The sequence below is a fragment of the Eucalyptus grandis genome, chromosome 7 (genome assembly GCF_016545825.1).
Source record: "Eucalyptus grandis isolate ANBG69807.140 chromosome 7, ASM1654582v1, whole genome shotgun sequence".
Classification (NCBI taxonomy): domain Eukaryota; kingdom Viridiplantae; phylum Streptophyta; class Magnoliopsida; order Myrtales; family Myrtaceae; genus Eucalyptus; species Eucalyptus grandis.
In genome coordinates this window covers 17,740,461-17,758,108 of record NC_052618.1, presented here as the reverse complement: position 1 = coordinate 17,758,108, position 17,648 = coordinate 17,740,461, and the positions used below count along the sequence as shown (strand labels likewise).

The 17,648-nt window shown below is 38.8% G+C and overlaps 1 protein-coding gene and 1 pseudogene across 1 annotated transcript; both read right to left on the bottom strand.

The window, feature by feature from the left end:
• Nucleotides 1–340: 340 nt before the first annotated feature.
• Nucleotides 341–6,114, bottom strand: LOC120295914 (bifunctional riboflavin biosynthesis protein RIBA 1, chloroplastic-like). Its single transcript, XM_039317528.1, has 7 exons — nucleotides 6,007–6,114; nucleotides 3,812–4,201; nucleotides 3,503–3,724; nucleotides 2,733–3,055; nucleotides 1,876–2,005; nucleotides 951–1,247; nucleotides 341–607 (listed from the first exon to the last, which is right to left on the bottom strand). Exons 1-7 carry the CDS (start codon nucleotides 6,112–6,114, stop codon nucleotides 341–343), a joined length of 1,737 nt encoding a protein of 578 aa, XP_039173462.1.
• Nucleotides 6,115–8,429: 2,315 nt separating this feature from the next.
• LOC120295913 lies at nucleotides 8,430–11,687 on the bottom strand (annotated as a pseudogene).
• Between the last annotated feature and the right edge of the window lie 5,961 nt (nucleotides 11,688–17,648).

Below are 17,648 nucleotides of genomic sequence, written 5' to 3'. Positions count from 1 at the left end.
GTGATCTCCGAAAAGGAAGGAAAGAATGTCCTGCACTAGCTCTGTCTTCATGAAATATGCAATGGTCTCTAGAGATCAATACAAACAGATTCAAGGAAAGGTGAATAAAGGATTAATCTTGCCATCCAGCAATAACACAAACGGAAGTTCCGATAAAAGGGCAAGTCTTTCTCCTTTTTGCCTTACAAAATGGATGAACGACATCAATAGAACAACACTGAACCTTATTATAATTATAATTTGAATAGCCATAAATTTCCAGAATTCATGGTCAGCAGTTACCCGAATGTTCTTGTGTCCCCAAATAAATCATTAGCAGTCGAACATTCAGCTGCTCCTATTAGTCAGACACAGCCAGATCAGAAGAAACATCACTGCTCGGCTTGCCGTTTTTTATGAGATTGCTGAAGCGGTCTTTGACTTCCGAACCATAGATGTGCCCCATCTTGGAGCGTTTCGTCTCCAGGTATCTCTTGTTCTCCTCTGTTATTGGAGTTACCAGAGGGACTCTCCCAGAAATAGTCAGGCCATAACCTCGAAGCCCCACAAACTTTGACGGGTTGTTCGTCATCAGCTTCATTGTCCTGACTCCCAAGTCATGCAACATCTGCAGTATTGCTCAATATGTTAAGCACCAGTACAAAGGCGTCAAATGCTATGAAAAGTTTGATGATAGAGTGACTCCTTCGACTAATCAAATCTCGTCTTTTTAAGATGAGAATTTGAAGCTCTGCTTTAGTCATCAGCTTCCTCTAGTAACCCTACAAATTATGTTCAATTTCTGAAACAGTCACCGATATTCAACTACCTTTAATTTCAGATTGACGATATTAGTTTATTAATCTTCTCAATTCCATAAAGCATAATGACAATGACCATGAACAAACTACGTTCAGAAGCTAAATTATGCAGTACTTCTCACACTAGTTTCTCACTTAAGTGAGAAGTACCTGAGCACCAATTCCGTACTCTCTAGAGTCAACGGGCAATCCAAGCTCCACATTTGCTTCCACAGTGTCACGCCCATCGTCCTGCAAGTTATAGGCACGTAGTTTGTGCCCCAAACCTATGCCTCTTCCTTCATGCCCTCGGAGGTACGCCACCACGCCCCTACCAGCCGCTTCTATCTTCTGCATCGCGAGTGCAAGCTGGTTGCCACAGTCGCATCTAGCAGATCCAAAAATGTCTCCTGTGAGGCATTCCGAGTGCACCCTCACAAGGACATCTTGACCATCTCCAATGTCACCCTGTTCAGATGATAAACTACAAAGTCTGAATCACATGAGGAGAAATATGGCTGTTTAAAGGGAGGACACAAAACATAAAATAAGAAAAATTAAGGACACTATTTTTAATCAAAATCACGGCATTGCTATATCAATCGCGCACATATACAGCCCCATTTTCAATCATTTCATAAACTGTTAGTGAAAAATAAATATTGTTCTCGTCAATTTAGGAATATCCTAACAATCATCCCTCTGGATGTCAAACATTCCAGTCCAAACAACGTTGTTAGCCAACATAAATTTCATTCTCCAAATTATGATTGACACATGGTTTGACATTTTTTTAACAAATTTCATTATAAATTTCATGGTGTTCCACCTAAAAGATACCATCAATTTCTCAATATAGCCAGTTTCAGTGAAAAAAATGTCAAACAAATCATGCACTGGAAGTAGATAAGATGAAGTACAAATTGAAGTTATGTTAAAAAAAAAAATGCACTGCTACGAACGTGATTCTCAAAGCTTTACCAAAAAAAAAAAAAAACACGATTCTCAAAGTTTACAATTAATTTATTCGAAACTATGCTATTATTGGTTTCTTAATTCTTCGAACGGTTTTAGCAATTAATTCATAATTTCTCACCTTGACCATTACAATGTGCTCAATTCCATCTACCAACGATCTATAACAATGGACTGTGAATGACCCCCACATTGTTGGTAATCTTGCAGCAGCAACATGTTCAGCTAATTTATCTCTTTTCCGACGGTACCTGTAAATTTATGCATCTAATGAGAAGTGAAATCATTTCTCACTCATACAATATAAGAAGCTTCTCAATATACAAGTTAGAATTCATCAAACCAGTGCTTCTTTGACCATCTAGATGTTCTACCATTATTTCCTAGTGATAATGTCGAGAACGCACTTCAAACTTTGCCTCAGTTAACAGTCAATTGACATTTAGATATGGGTTTTCAAACAACGTAAATACAAGAAAATGTACATAAAAATAACGGCAATCACAAGCTCATTGGCATGACTTTGACAAGAATCCTAGCTACCTATAACCAAATGCTACAGTTAGACATCGGGCAAGAGAGGAACCCATATACTAATCTAACACCACCATACACAAAAAATTGAGAGAAACAACTCTTTGGAACCCAAACCATTGATCTACATGATATCGACGAGGGGAATAACAACCACAAGCTTAAAGCATGAAGTGAATTTGAGACATGAATAGACCAAAACAGCTCATGCTTCTCTCCTTTTTGCTAGGTAAAACGACAGCCCAACAGCCTCCCATAAGACTCTTTTTCCCACCCCACCCAGGGTTCCAAGTTTCTTTATTTATCCACTCCCAAAAAGGGAGACACCGCTTGGAAAACATCTTGGCCAAACAGCCAATACTCAAGAAGTGGAAGCTGCAGATGAAATTTGGATTTGACTCTAAGAAATATTTGCATTTGGATTTCTGGGAAGAGAATACTTACTTGATTAGATCAGCAATAGATACAATTTTCAAATTTTCCTGCTGTGCAAACTCACAAAGCTTAGGTAATCTTGCAATGGAGCCATCGTCATCCACTACCTCACAAAGAACTGCCACAGGTTCCATTCCAGCTAACATAGCAAGGTCAACAGAAGCCTCCAGATGACCAGCTCTTTTCAGGACACCACCCTTCCTGTACTTCAATGGGAAAATGTGTCCTGGCCCGTTGAAATCTTTAGGTTTTGAATCTCTAGACGCAAGAGCTAAAACTGTCGTTGCCCTGTCACCTGCTGATATGCCTGTAGTCATCCCACACTTTGCATCCTGTAACAATATCTCTTAATTACCATCCATTATAGGGTAAGAGAAAAGCCAATCAGATGTCATGACACAAATAACTAAGCTGATCGAAGGCTTTTAGGATGTCAAGAGTTGAAGAAAACAATATTGTTCTTCTAAAGTATGAAAGAAAGTGGGAATTATTGATCATTTTTTATAAAATTCATTTCCAATAACACTTCACAAATCAAGACCTCTACTGACTGGGGACAAGTAACAATCTGAAGTGTCTTATTCTCCAAAGGGCCATTTCTTAAGTACATGAATCTCTAAGAAACCAAAGTAGAATCGACAATAAATTCACTGGATAAGAAACAGAAAGTTCAAATTTTCCCTACCTAAAGGAATCAATACCAGTCAATTATCTTCAAATAAGTTTTGAGAAAAATTTCACGAATTGAAAAACAGATGTAGGGGAATAAAAGTACATACCACAGTTGTAGTGTACGCAGTCCGAGGGTTCTCTTCACTCTCCCTGTCACTTACCATCAAAGGAAGTTGCAAGCGCTCCAAATCTTCCTCTTTCATGCTCACACAAACAATCCCAGTGCCATACTTCACAATAAATGCCATAGCCTCAGGCGTTGCCTTTTCTGCTGCTAGTATAAGATCACCCTCATTCTCTCTGTCCTCATCATCCACCACCACTACGATCTGGAATTCAGTTCCAATCATGACATAGACATTTATGGACGAAAAATTAAAATGAACTTGATAATGTAATACAGAAAGCATACTGACCTTTCCTTGGCGAATGTCCTCAATCGCTTCTGGAATAGATGCAAAGCCTGCTGTGGGTTGGTCCAAGTCAAATTCATCATCTTCGATTGGGAAAGAAGTGCTTATAGGCGCAGTTTCAGCTGCAAGCGCCCCATCCGCTACCGCATCGGGCTGCAATTGAATGCCAACTGATTCCTCACCTATCAAAGTCTCGCTCAAAGCAACATCACCGGGATAAGACAAAGTTTCACCTCCGCCAGGTATCTCTGCAGCTTTTGCTGCAACAACGCCCCTTCCATTGGAGGTTAATTTACCACCCAACAAATCCGCAGTTAGATCAGATGAAAAACCAATTTGCAAAGAGGGGTTTGCCTGAAGCAGCAAATTGATGAGTTTGAGTTTCTGGAAACTCTGCATGAAATAAGGCCAGTTAGATTTTAACCATGAGGATAAGCTTGGAAAAAAGCATCAATCTTGGTACATTAGCAAAACCTACTTAAACTCAGCGCAGCAACCACTCTCTAGAAGTCGAAACTAACAATGAAGGCGCAAAAGATCAATCATTTCAAACGACTAGTTAGCAGCATTCGATACATGGAGAAGCATCAATATAGATGCCCACCAGAGATGGTCATGTTTTCTTCCCAACTTCTTATATGACAGCTGATTTATCAATCAGTCATGGGAATTAATTTCACCAATTACTTCGAAAAGCAAATCATGATTTGATTACTTATGGGCAGGAGCCAACATCTCCAATTACGTTATTTTGAGACAGAGACCAACTCATCCCTTGTTAAGTCAAGCAGAGGAAGAGGACAAAATTAAGTCAAGCTAAGTGGGTTCGATTGTGTATTACTTTCCAGGCTCCCAAGGATGGACTAAGCACAAAGCTAGCGACAAACACAAAATCTCGTCCACCATTTCCGAGCTGCCTCCGAGTTCTAGTGAATTGAGAAATTGACGAGAGCAATATTTTGATGTGCCCAATTAAGTGAGAACGGCACCAACCCATTGCGATAAAAATTGTTTTGATACGTACCCTTAAGCATATTAAAATCAAGAAAAAAAATGAGAAATAATTCAATTGCGAAAATAATATATTCATATTAAAATATAATCGAAGTGGAGATTGAGTTTTGTCCGCCAAATTAAGTTGTCTAAATCTAAGAGATTTCTAATCTTCCTAGTGACACAATCCGTCTTTTCCAACTTGAGAGAAGCAAGTTTAGACGTGTAGTTTACATGAGAATAGTCCGAGTCGTTTCAAGTAATGAATGGTCAACCCAAAGCAAAGAAAAGCAGTAGGCGAGGTGACGAAATACAATGCTTTGGCGTGCCAGAAGCATCCGTTTGATTATACGTGAATAAATAAATCGGCACTTTTGTGGTATGTCGGACCTACGGTTTGATATCATGACGTGCCGTTGTAATCAAATAAAAAAGCATGGTTATATACCGTAAAATGATTTCGCGATTTTACTGTGGTTCGTCACGAACAGATACGGAAAAATATTTTAAGAAAAGAAAATACACGGTATAATGTTGTTCGCTTGGAAATTCCAAACGGACATAACTAAGAGGAAAGCCCAAGTCTGTCCTCGAAGCACCCTTTCGCGGACTTTGTACCTTTTTCTTTCCTTTCCTTCAAAAACGTTTTTCATCTACTCAGAAGCAAAATCAGTCACAACGGTCGTGTCCTACGGTGGATTTCAATGATTTTGCCATGCTATGTCATGTCATATGTTTAATAGCATAATAGATAAGGTGGCACCCCTTTGTCAACCACTGGGTATGCGGTGAAGCGATTGGGGCGAATTTGTATCAGGACGAAACCGGTTAGTCCATAAATTCTTGAAAACTATAGATCCAAGAGACTGCCCCAAGTCAATTAGAAAGAAGGGGAAAACTCGGGTTTCCCAATATTTTAAGTTGCTTTCCGCATGAAATGGGAGCTACCGATAACAAAAAAGTGGAGAGAAAAATGAAGACCTGAAAAACACTAGAACAACTTCGCTTAACATCTCGAAATGAGGGACATAAAAGACTATGCAATGACATATGTAAATATTAAGTGTGAAGTATGAGAGTGTTTACTCGGGTCCTAGCAAGACCTTAAAGGCTATGACATCCAGGAAAGACTGGATAGAGGCCGGGATCCGGGCCTCGATAAAAATTCAGGCCCCATTGCCCTATCCGGCCACAACCCCCTTTACGGGGGACAGGAGGGCAGCCCTGATTCCCGCGATGCCTTCCCCAGGCTGCTGGGGCGCGGTATAGAAAAGTGATGGGTCTCCCCCAAAAAGGGGGAGGTGGGAGTCCATATCAGCAAATGCAGCAAGCAAAATTGACTTGATCTGCTCTAGAGTTAGACTCTTTAATTGCAAAAGGAAGTTTTAGGGGTTTGGTGAGACAAAAGGTCCTTCCAATAGGCCTTAAATACAAGAAAATAAAGGCCTTGTTTTGGCAATGAGATGATTTTAAGGGCATCCTGCAAATACTGTTGAAGGGGAAATCTCTTTCGATATGATTTCCCTTTTCAACATTGCCATTTACGTGATAAGAATACATAGAAACGGCAATAAATTCAATAGAAATTGAAATTGCCATTTTGCATTTGGAAATTTGGAGTCAATAGCCTTCTATATATATTGAAAGGGGAAGGATAAGCTTTTGGTCACATATAAGGCAATTAACGTATATGGGCCAACAATATCTAGAGTGCTAATTAATCACTTACTGTAGTTAACTATGGTAGATCTAGGTTACACGAGAAAGGCGATTCTACTATAAGAAAAAATTATCTTGCACTTGGCAAACTCTTATCATTTTATTCTTCTTTTGAGATTACTTTAAAAGGGAATTTTTTTTTTAATTCTCTTTTTCCAAATTTAGTAGACTCAATTACTAGGTAAAGTTATCAAATAAGAGAATATATATAAATCATGCACTTGAATCTTACGGATTACGTGCAACTACTTCGAGTTAGCACTACCACACAAGCTTAAAGTTTGCGATTAGCTCGTGACACTTACATGCAAATTACATGCAACTACTTTAAATTAGGACCACCTACACAAGTATAAAGCTTGTGGTTGGTTCATGAGGCTTATAAAGTGTACAAAAAAATGTGGGGCAGTGCTTGTGACATTAGAGAGTTTTATAGTTCATATTTTCTTGATAGTTTGAGTTTGAACTCCTAAATAGTTATTGCATATGTATGTGCGTGTGTATAGTTCCTACTTGGATATATATATCTTCTCTTTCTTATTTCATTAGTAAGTTAAATTTGGGCTCATTAATAGCTATATATATATATATATATATATTCTTTCTTTTATAATTCAGGGATGCAATAGAGAAGTGCAAGGTGCTAATTACTATAGAATTCTCAGCTAAATGTAGCTCTAGTTTAAGGATATACTAAGATAAATCCTTGCGTCTCAAATTTTTTCTCGCTTTTACTCTTCTTTTTCTTTGTGATTGTGTGGTGAATCCTAACATTTGGTGTCAGAGCTTGGTTTGATATTAAAATTTTCTCGGTGAAGAGAGATTTGAACAAAAAAAAAAAAATCGAATCTTGGGAAGATATCGTCGTCAGATCAATAATGGATTGTAGTGGAGAAATTCAGAAAAAAGGGTTTTGAGTTATGGAAATTGAAGATGAAGGCTCTGCTTGTGGATAAAGACATGTGGCACATGATTGAAGGTGATAACACTTGAGGAGAATACCAAGGAGAAGCTGAAGGAGGACGAGTTGAAGGAATCCATGTCCACTGAATTGAAGGAGTGGAACATTTAGTGATTGGAGGGCATAAGGCCTGATCTGGATATGCCTTGCTGATAACGTCCTAGTGAACATGACCTCTTAGAGGATAGCGAAGAATCTCTGGACGAAGTTGGAAAATCTTTATTAGAGTAAGTCGCTTGTGAATAGGTTGTTTTGCAAAAGCGATTGTACAACCCTCGGATGAGCGAAATCAATTCTTTTATGCACACTTAAACGAGTTCAATACTATTTATGGGCAACTATGTTGCAAATGAGCAATTCCTTCCTTTAGCTTGGCATGTAAAGTTAGACCCACTTAAACCCCATCAAAGTTAATTAATTAATTGTTATATGACAAATCAGTGACCGAATGGTGATGTGTTTCCTGAACATTACACAGGGGAATTCCATCGTCAAAAATTCCGGGTACATGTGTCTTTCTTCGACAAAGTATAAATCCAACTCATACGTAGCTTGGAGAGTTGATCTAACAGTATTATATTCCTCCAAGTAAATGTGTCACCAATGTGGTGATCTCCGAAAAGGAAGGAAAGAATGTCCTGCACTAGCTCTGTCTTCATGAAATATGCAATGGTCTCTAGAGATCAATACAAACAGATTCAAGGAAAGGTGAATAAAGGATTAATCTTGCCATCCAGCAATAACACAAACGGAAGTTCCGATAAAAGGGCAAGTCTTTCTCCTTTTTGCCTTACAAAATGGATGAACGACATCAATAGAACAACACTGAACCTTATTATAATTATAATTTGAATAGCCATAAATTTCCAGAATTCATGGTCAGCAGTTACCCGAATGTTCTTGTGTCCCCAAATAAATCATTAGCAGTCGAACATTCAGCTGCTCCTATTAGTCAGACACAGCCAGATCAGAAGAAACATCACTGCTCGGCTTGCCGTTTTTTATGAGATTGCTGAAGCGGTCTTTGACTTCCGAACCATAGATGTGCCCCATCTTGGAGCGTTTCGTCTCCAGGTATCTCTTGTTCTCCTCTGTTATTGGAGTTACCAGAGGGACTCTCCCAGAAATAGTCAGGCCATAACCTCGAAGCCCCACAAACTTTGACGGGTTGTTCGTCATCAGCTTCATTGTCCTGACTCCCAAGTCATGCAACATCTGCAGTATTACTCAATATGTTAAGCACCAGTACAAAGGCGTCAAATGCTATGAAAAGTTTGATGATAGAGTGACTCCTTCGACTAATCAAATCTCGTCTTTTAAGATGAGAATTTGAAGCTCTGCTTTAGTCATCAGCTTCCTCTAGTAACCCTACAAATTATGTTCAATTTCTGAAACAGTCACCGATATTCAACTACCTTATATTTCAGATTGACGATATTAGTTTATTAATCTTCTCAATTCCATAAAGCCTAATGACAATGACCATGATCCAACTACATTCAGAAGCTAAATTATGCAGTATTTCTCACAGTAGTTTCTCACTTAAGTAAGAAGTACCTGAGCACCAATTCCGTACTCTCTAGAGTCAACGGGCAATCCAAGCTCCACATTTGCTTCCACAGTGTCACGCCCATCGACTTGCAGGTTATAGGCACGTAGTTTGTGCCCCAAACCTATGCCTCTTCCTTCATGCCCTCGGAGGTACGCCACCACGCCCCTACCAGCCGCTTCTATCTTCTGCATCGCGAGTGCAAGCTGGTTGCCACAGTCGCATCTAGCAGATCCAAAAATGTCTCCTGTGAGGCATTCCGAGTGCACCCTCACAAGGACATCTTGACCATCTCCAATGTCACCCTGTTCAGATGATAAACTACAAAGTCTGAATCACATGAGGAGAAATATGGCTGTTTGAAGGGAGGACACAAAACATTAAATAAGAAAAATTAAGGACACTATTTTTAATCAAAATCATGGCATTCCTATATCAATCGCGCACACATACAGCCCCGTTTTCAATCATTTCATAAACTGTTAGTGAAAAATAAATTAGTGTTCCCCTCATTTCAAGAATCTCCTAACAATCATTCCTCTTGATGTCAAACATTTTGGTCCAAACAACTTGTTAGCCAACTAAATTTCGTTCTCCAAATTATGATTGACACATGATTAGACATTTTTTTAACAAACTTCAATATAAATTTCATGGCATTCCACCTAAAAGATACCATCAATTTCTCAATACAGCCAGTTTCAGTGAAAATAATGTCAAACAAATCATGCACTGGAAGTACATAAGATGAAGCACAAATTGAAGTTATGTTAAAAAAAAAAAACACACTACTACGAACATGATTCTCAAAGTTTACAATTAATTTATTCGAAACAATGCTATTATTGGTTTTTGAATTCTTCAAACAGTTTTAGCAATTAATTCATAATTTATCTCACCATGACCATTGCAATGTGCTCATTTCCGTCTACCAACGATCTATAGCAATGGGCTGTAAATGACCCCCACATTGTTGGTAATCTGGCAGCAGCAACGTGTTCAGCTAATTTATCTCTTTTCCGGCGGTACCTGTAAATTTATGCATCTAATAAGAAGTGAAATCATTTCTCACTCATACAATATAAGAAGCTTCTCAATAGATACAATTTCAAGTCCTCCCGCTGTGCAAACTTGCGAAGCTTTGGTATTCTTGCGATGGGGCCACCGTCACCCACTACCTCACAAAGATCTGCCACAGGTTCCAATCCAGATAACACGGCGAGGTCAACAGAAGTCTCTGTATGCCCAGCTCTTTCAGGCCTCCACCCTCCCTGTATTTCCATGGGAAAATATGTCCCGGCCTGTCGAAATCTTTAGGTTTTGGAATCTCTAGATGCAAGAGTCAAAACTGTCGTTGCCCTGTCACGCGCTGATACGCCTGGAGTTGTCCCATGCTTGGCGTCCTACATCAATATCTCTTAATTACCATCCATTACAAGGTACGAGGAGCTGATTGACAAAACTATTTAAACATCTTACAACATTACACCATAGTCACGGTGATTGCAGTGGGAAGCCTGTCTTCATTTTCCCCCTGATGCACCATCAGAGGAAGTTGCAGGCGCTCCAAATCCCGAAGTGCCATATTTCACAACAAAATGCCATAGCCTTGTTAAAGGTAAAGGAACAAAAGATGATGAAGAAGAATGGAAACGGCACGTGTTGGAAAACAATAAACAAAAGGGAGCAGAGAACTTGGCGATGCAGCAAACTACAAGAAATAATGATCAACGGTAAAGAACTTATAATAAAGACCAGCCTGGATCGTCATCAATGAAGGAGATGCCCGAAAGAGAGAATGACATGGATCGCCAAGTCATGTAAAACCAACCGTGTGCTATAAGATGTAATCGGTTAGGTGAATTTTGTTAAGGGTGTAGCTGTATTCTGTTGTTTTCCTTGTAACCGAGATTCAGTTTTTTAGTTCTTGGTTAAATGTACTTTCTCTCATATATAAGAAGCAAGGAAGAAGACAGATGCGAGTATGAGAGAATGAAAGAGAGAAAGGAGTATCATCTATGAATGCTCAGCATCATTGTATCGGATGAAAGCTTCGAAGGATGATCAATGGCAGAAGTTCTTAATACAGAGGCTACAAGTAAGATAGAACAGAGGAAGTAGAACAGAGAGTCAGTACTCATTTCTACTTCGAATACTTTGTATTACAATGATACAGTTGATACAATGAAATACAAGTCATTTCCAGAATCGATCATTCTATCCTAGATTCAGTTCTTCTTTTCATCTGCATCTGTTCATCCTTGTATTGCCATCTGGTTCTTCATCTTCTCAAGCCTCAGGTGGTGCCATCGTAAGATCACCCTCAATTCTCTGTCCTCATCGTCTGCCACCACTACAATCTGGAAAACTCAGTTCCAACGATGACATAGACAGTTATGGCCGAACAATTGAAATGCGCTGGATAATGCAATGCAGAAAGCATGCCAACCTTTCCTTAAGGGATGTCCCAAATCGCTTCTGGAATAGAAGCAGAGCCCGCCCTGGGTCGATCCAAGTCAAATTCATCATCTTCGATGAGGATAACTCACTATCCAATGGAACTGCAGTTAGATCGGACGAAAGACCAATTTTGGGAAGAAGGGGTGGGGTCTGAAGCAGCAAAATTGGATGATTTGGAGTTGCGACAGACTCTGCATTACACGAGGCTGCCCATATTTTCACACATGATGATTTCGAGTCGTGATTTGGGGCCTTTTTTTTTTTTTTTTTACGTGGACTAAAGTCCTAAATGCAAGATGATCGGGCACTGCAATTGTCAATTTGTCGGGAAATTTTAAGAGACAAGGCTTCCTAATAAATTAAACCAAATTTATGCGCGTTGTCAATTTTAATTCATTGAGAGATTACGGGTGTGATTTTGATATTACATTTTCTTTAATTTATGGGCTCGTCATACTTACCAATTCTAATAGGAGATATCGTCCTTTTTTGTTGCCTTTTTCTTCTTTGTTTTTTTTTAAAAAAAAAAAAAACTAGTTGGGTATTTCGAAAGAAGATAACTATTATCTATAAATAGAGAGGTTGCAATCAAGGGTGTTTAACTGAACTATTTGAGTGTGCATCAAATTCAAACCGAACTACATCCCAAATCGAATAGAACCTGAACTAAGTTCAATTCCAATCAGTTTGGTTTTTCGGTTTTCTTTTTTGAAATATTAAAAAGAGGTTCAGGAGAAAATGAGAGAGATCGTGTGCACTATATGTTAAGAAGAAGTGCAATTTTCATTTTGATTCGATTAACCAAACTGAACCGACACTATCTGAATTGGAAATGATTATCTTTTCATTATTCGATCGAAAACTCGAACTGAGCATAAGCATGAAAATTCGATATGGTTTGATTTTCCAATTTGGTTTTGACACCCCTAATTGCGGTACAAATGATTAGTGTATTAGTAACTCATGAAGCATTTTGTACGGTATTGTAGAGTATGAGATCCCAATATTGATGGCATTTTGGCTTCAAATTGCCAGGTTTGGAATGAGGACGTCAAATTTTTATGCTAGAAAGTACTCAGCATATAAATGGACATCTTGTTTGCCCTTTTCTTCAGGGTTTGCTTGTACTTATTCTTTTTTTCATCATTCATTGGTCCCAAAACATCTACTTGACGGAGTGTTAGGGAGCGCATCGTAACGTTTCTATTCCTCTGAATTTCTATTTTTTTTGTTCCCCGGAACAAAAAAAAAAAGAATATAAATCCGTTTGGTAACGCCAAGTTGTTTTTCTATTCCTATAATAGAAAGTTAGCCGGAAATAGATTTGGAGCAGAAACGAGAAACAAAAAAATTACTTCTTGTTCTCGAGAACAATTTCTAGAAATAAGCCAATTTTTTTTTTTCTTTATTCCTCTCTCTTGCCGCTGACCACCTCCTACCGCCCGAAGCCACCGCCGACTACCGTCGCCCGCCACACAACCTCATCGGCCACCGGCGGTGCAGTCGGCGGTCGGCGGTCGGTGGTTGTGTAGCGATGGCGGCAAGCAGCGGGCGGTGGCGACAGGCGGCGGTTGGTGGTCGGCGATTCGTGAGCAAGAATAAAAAATGAATAAATATACAAAAGAAACCATTGTGCTACCAAACGCATTTCTATTTTTTTTCTATTCCAAGAGTAGAAATTTTGTGTAGTTACCAAACATATTCTTTTGCTCAGAAATTGTTTCCCAGAATAGGAATAGAAAAGAACTATTTTTGAAAAAAAAAAAAAAAACTTTTCCCCAACCAAAAAGCGTTGTCATGCGCAACCTTACTTGCCAATTCGTAAAGATATCCATTCAAAAGAACCAACAAATTGCTACTGTTATGCATTTAAATGGATCGTGGCTAAGGCAGCTCAGGACCTATCAACATAGTTTTGGGGCGAACATCTCAGGCGATCAGTCCGCGCTCGTGAGAGACGCTTGTCTGTATTGAATGTTTGCATGCGTTGAGCATGCACCGGTAGGGATGACCTTGTGTTCAAAGTCGAGATCTCTGGCAATGCTAGTAAGGACCCTTCCTTTAGGCCGATTGATATGAGCGCCGGAAGTTTCACTTTGTAGACACAAGATCGGAGGGTTTTGCACCGGAAGTGTCACTTTGTGAGAATTAAAATAGGAATAGAGTAGGACTGACCAAAAAAAAAAAAGACCAAAGGGTTGAAAAAGGAAATAAAACAATCATAATTTAGGAAACTGATGATTTCAATCTAAGTATAAATGCCCCCGAAAATATCAGAATCCGATGTAAACTGTCCGGCAAATGTTGGAATCTGATAAACAAGAAGGAGCGATTCTCTACAAATATGAACTTAAAGAGATGGGCTATATAGCACATTCCCTTTAGCTCCCTAAGCACTTCTATCTTTGGACCATCTTCTCCGTCTAATCCTCGGTTCTGGCTCTTAGGCTCTCTTATCCTCTGTTATTATTATAGTTGCATAAGTATCATTAAAGGAAAAGGAGACGTGTTTCTGCATTTAATAATTGTCGTTTTCGAACTTCTCATTGCAGGCACGTCCCTAACTCTGATTCACGTGAAACAACAATTAGCATGTGATAATTGTCATTTTGAGACTCAAGGTCGACCATTCTTTGGAAAGGAGGAGTAGCAGAGAAAGCTTCTCGTGCGAGAGCGCGAACAAAATAAGGAGATAGGGCTTCGCTTTTGAGCGGACGAGGGTCTACAAACAAGTCCAAATTGAAGATTGGAAGACTGATTGGAGTTTCGATTTGGGACTTTTTCTGTGGACAAATGCCCTAAATTCGAAGCATTCGGGCAGGCGATTGTTAATTTGTGGGAAATTCGAAAAGACGAGGCTCCTAGCTATTTTTATGCACGTCGTTTAGATTCTCCACTTTTTTTCTTTCGACGAAGAATTTTATCGACCTTCTTTTTATGGCAATGAAGGAAAATGCAAGTGAGGTTGGCTTTGGATGGTCCTTTTTTTTTTCTTTACCTCCACAGCCTATGGCAACAACTAACAGTGTCGATTTTGGGGGAAGCTTCGATTAATAGTTCAGTTTCGCAATCAACCGGAAGGTTTGTAGGTACGGTGTTGAAATAATTTTTTGAAATTTCTTAATCTCACGTGAAATGAGAAGATGTATTTGAAATGATGTATAAGTAGAGACTTATCTCTTAGTTTCACCCTCCTCCACAATTCATATTTGAAATTAAAAAATATATTTAAAATGATCTCACTTGGCGATTTGTGTTGTCATGTCATTACAAATAAAGTTTCAATGTGATTTTTCATTAAAAATGGTTGAAAACACGTCAATTTGTGACATTGTTGAGTTGAGTCATATCGTTGTCATGTCAAGTTCCGACTTCTCTCAATAAATTTTATGTTGTGTTTGAAATGTGTTTCTTATCATTTGGAAACCGCCACCTCTCATACTTTAAGTCAGATGATTCACACGAGATGACTTTTGGTTCTAGCAACCTAACCCCTCACGGAAGAGACTATTAGGTTTAAGAGTGTTGTCAACTTTGGGCCAACGGCCGTGCCTTGACTTAGGCTTTCCCAAACTCATACCTCACGTGATATCAATCGTTCAAAATTTTAATTGATTTAAGCTTATGCAAATTTTGACTAAAGAGTCGACACTAATCTTTTTTAGGGATCAACTAGAAACCTAGTAAGATTGGAAGGATATTTTACTATTTATGTAACAAGAGATTTTGAACAGAGGTAGAGGGATCTAACACGGCCTTAGCTAATCGCGATCGTCGCCAAGAGAAACAAGGATGGATTTAGACTCCAACCACGTTCAAACTGCACCATGAGCATGATATGCATCCAAAAGGAAAGGAACGCAGCATTTAGTGTACTAGACACGAATCATTACAGGTATAAACATTCTCAAGCATCCGATTATGCAAAGTCAGAGTCAAAACGTCTAATGCGCAAATCATCGAACAGGTGGCGTGCGTTTTTTGTGTATAAGTTCCGAGACCAAATTTGGTGCTGTACTCGGTCTAAACGCAGTGCATAAAGCGCGAGAAAACGATCTCAGTTTAGTAAGGTTTGCTCGTGAGTTCATTGGCTAAGTTTAATCCTCCAAACTTTAGCAAAACCGAACAAAATAGAGCAGAGATGAAGCAGTGGTCTCTCCTTCTTCGAAAGAGATTTTTTCTCCCCCGCTTTTGTTGATCCTTTCTCTTCTCTTCAGCCAAGCTCCCTGCAGCTTTCTCCTCGCTTCAATGGCCGACGCCAACCCAAAACAGAATTTTCTCCTTGCGTCACGGACGCTCTGTACTCACCAAGCTGTGCGTGCAAAGGAGGAGAAGGACAAAGGGCCGGGCTTTTGAGGTAACAAAATGGGCTGAGAAAGGGCGAAGAAAAACCAAAGGAAAAGGGTTGGGCTGGAACAAAATAGGAAAAGTTAGAGGAAAATTGGGCCTATTCAGGAACTAAGCCCGAGTGGGCAGGAAATTTTGCTAAAGGAAACGGGCCAGGCATAAATGGCTTCCCCGAATTTTTTTTTTTATTTTATTATCTGTTTTCCTTGTTTACTATTATTATTGTTATTGTTATCTTTCTTATTACTATATTTTTGTTGTTTTTACCTTCTTTTTTGTATTTTTTATATTTTGTCAAAAAATAGATATCTGAATGATTGATAAAAATCCGGGTGTCAACAATGTTCATTACATTTCTCCTTTTTAAAGTAAATATGAGATCAAACAATCTAGATGTAGGATCACTCCAAGTCCAACATGTCTTCTTACTCGTGAATTAGCCGGCAAATTCGAATAAGAGCATCTGTTTTTCTCAAGTTCATGATGTAGCCAACTCATGTGAAGAGAGGTGCCTTGGCATGGGGGGTGTTTAAGGTCCCGAGTTTAATTCATCATTGGCATATCTCAAATTCCAATATAAATGCCACCTAATGCTGCCTTGCATTCTAATTTCTTTTGCCAGGTGGATTTGGTATAGTGTAGAAAGAATGTGATATGTTATTTTCTTGAGCTTTCATGGTTCAATTTAAACCGGGATTTATTAATAAGGATGAGTTAAGTTGGGAATCAAGTGGACATATTTATCCCTCACTTGGTAAAGAAACCTAACCAAAGAAGAAATGGCAAAGGACAAATACCACTAATCCAATAGTTGATTGAGTTGAAACACCGAAAACATCATTTTAGGCCTTTTGCGGTGCTGACCTGAATTTAGAATTCCTAACTATGCCTCCTTTGTGCAATTGTGATAAATCGATGAAGAAGTTTACTCTTTCTGCTTTTATTTTCTTCCTTTTCGAGCTAGTTGCAATTTATTAGCTATTTTTTTATGTTTCTGTTTCTGAATAGAATCTCTCGATGCCAGGGCTTCTCATGTTTCCATGAGAGAAATTTTTTTGAGTAATCTCTTTTCTAGTTCGTAACGATTTCACGATACGCCTTTCTTAATCTACAGTTTCCTAGATCACAGATTTTGATACACAAGCAACATTTTAATTTCAAGTAAGTAGAATGATAGAAAGTTCTTGCCATTGTCTACGAGAGTTTTCCTTTCTTTGCGCAGGCCTAATTAGTTTAATGGCACAGTGGGCCGTTTATGAGCTGGTGAATTCATATATTGGTGATGTGGCCATCTTACCTCTCTATTGATAAAATAAAATAGTTGGCGGTAATTGCAGATGAAGTCTACGTAGAACTAGCAAAATACATGTTTGTTGCAAGCTCCAAGACTATAGTTTCCACATATTTTTCTAAGTGTTAGTTTAATTCTCTTTTGCCTTTATTCATATTTCATGTTGATTATTTGATCTTTCGAATTTTAATTTGGTCGTATCATGATTACTAGTTAGTATATTTTTTACTTCATTACTATATTTAATAAGTTATACATACATTTATGTCAAGATAGAGAAATATTGATGGCCCCATACTCTAACATCCGGTCATGGATCAAGTTAGGCCCAATCGCATGTATGCTGGCAACAAACCAGGGCAGATGTGGATCACATAGTAGGCCCTGTCTCGGTCATGAATCAAGCTATGTCTAGTTGTGGCTTGATTCATTTTCCCTTTTCCAATTGCATGAAACTTATCCATTTCCTTTGTCAATTTCCACATGCCTTATATTCTTACTTTGCTTAAGATGATCCAAG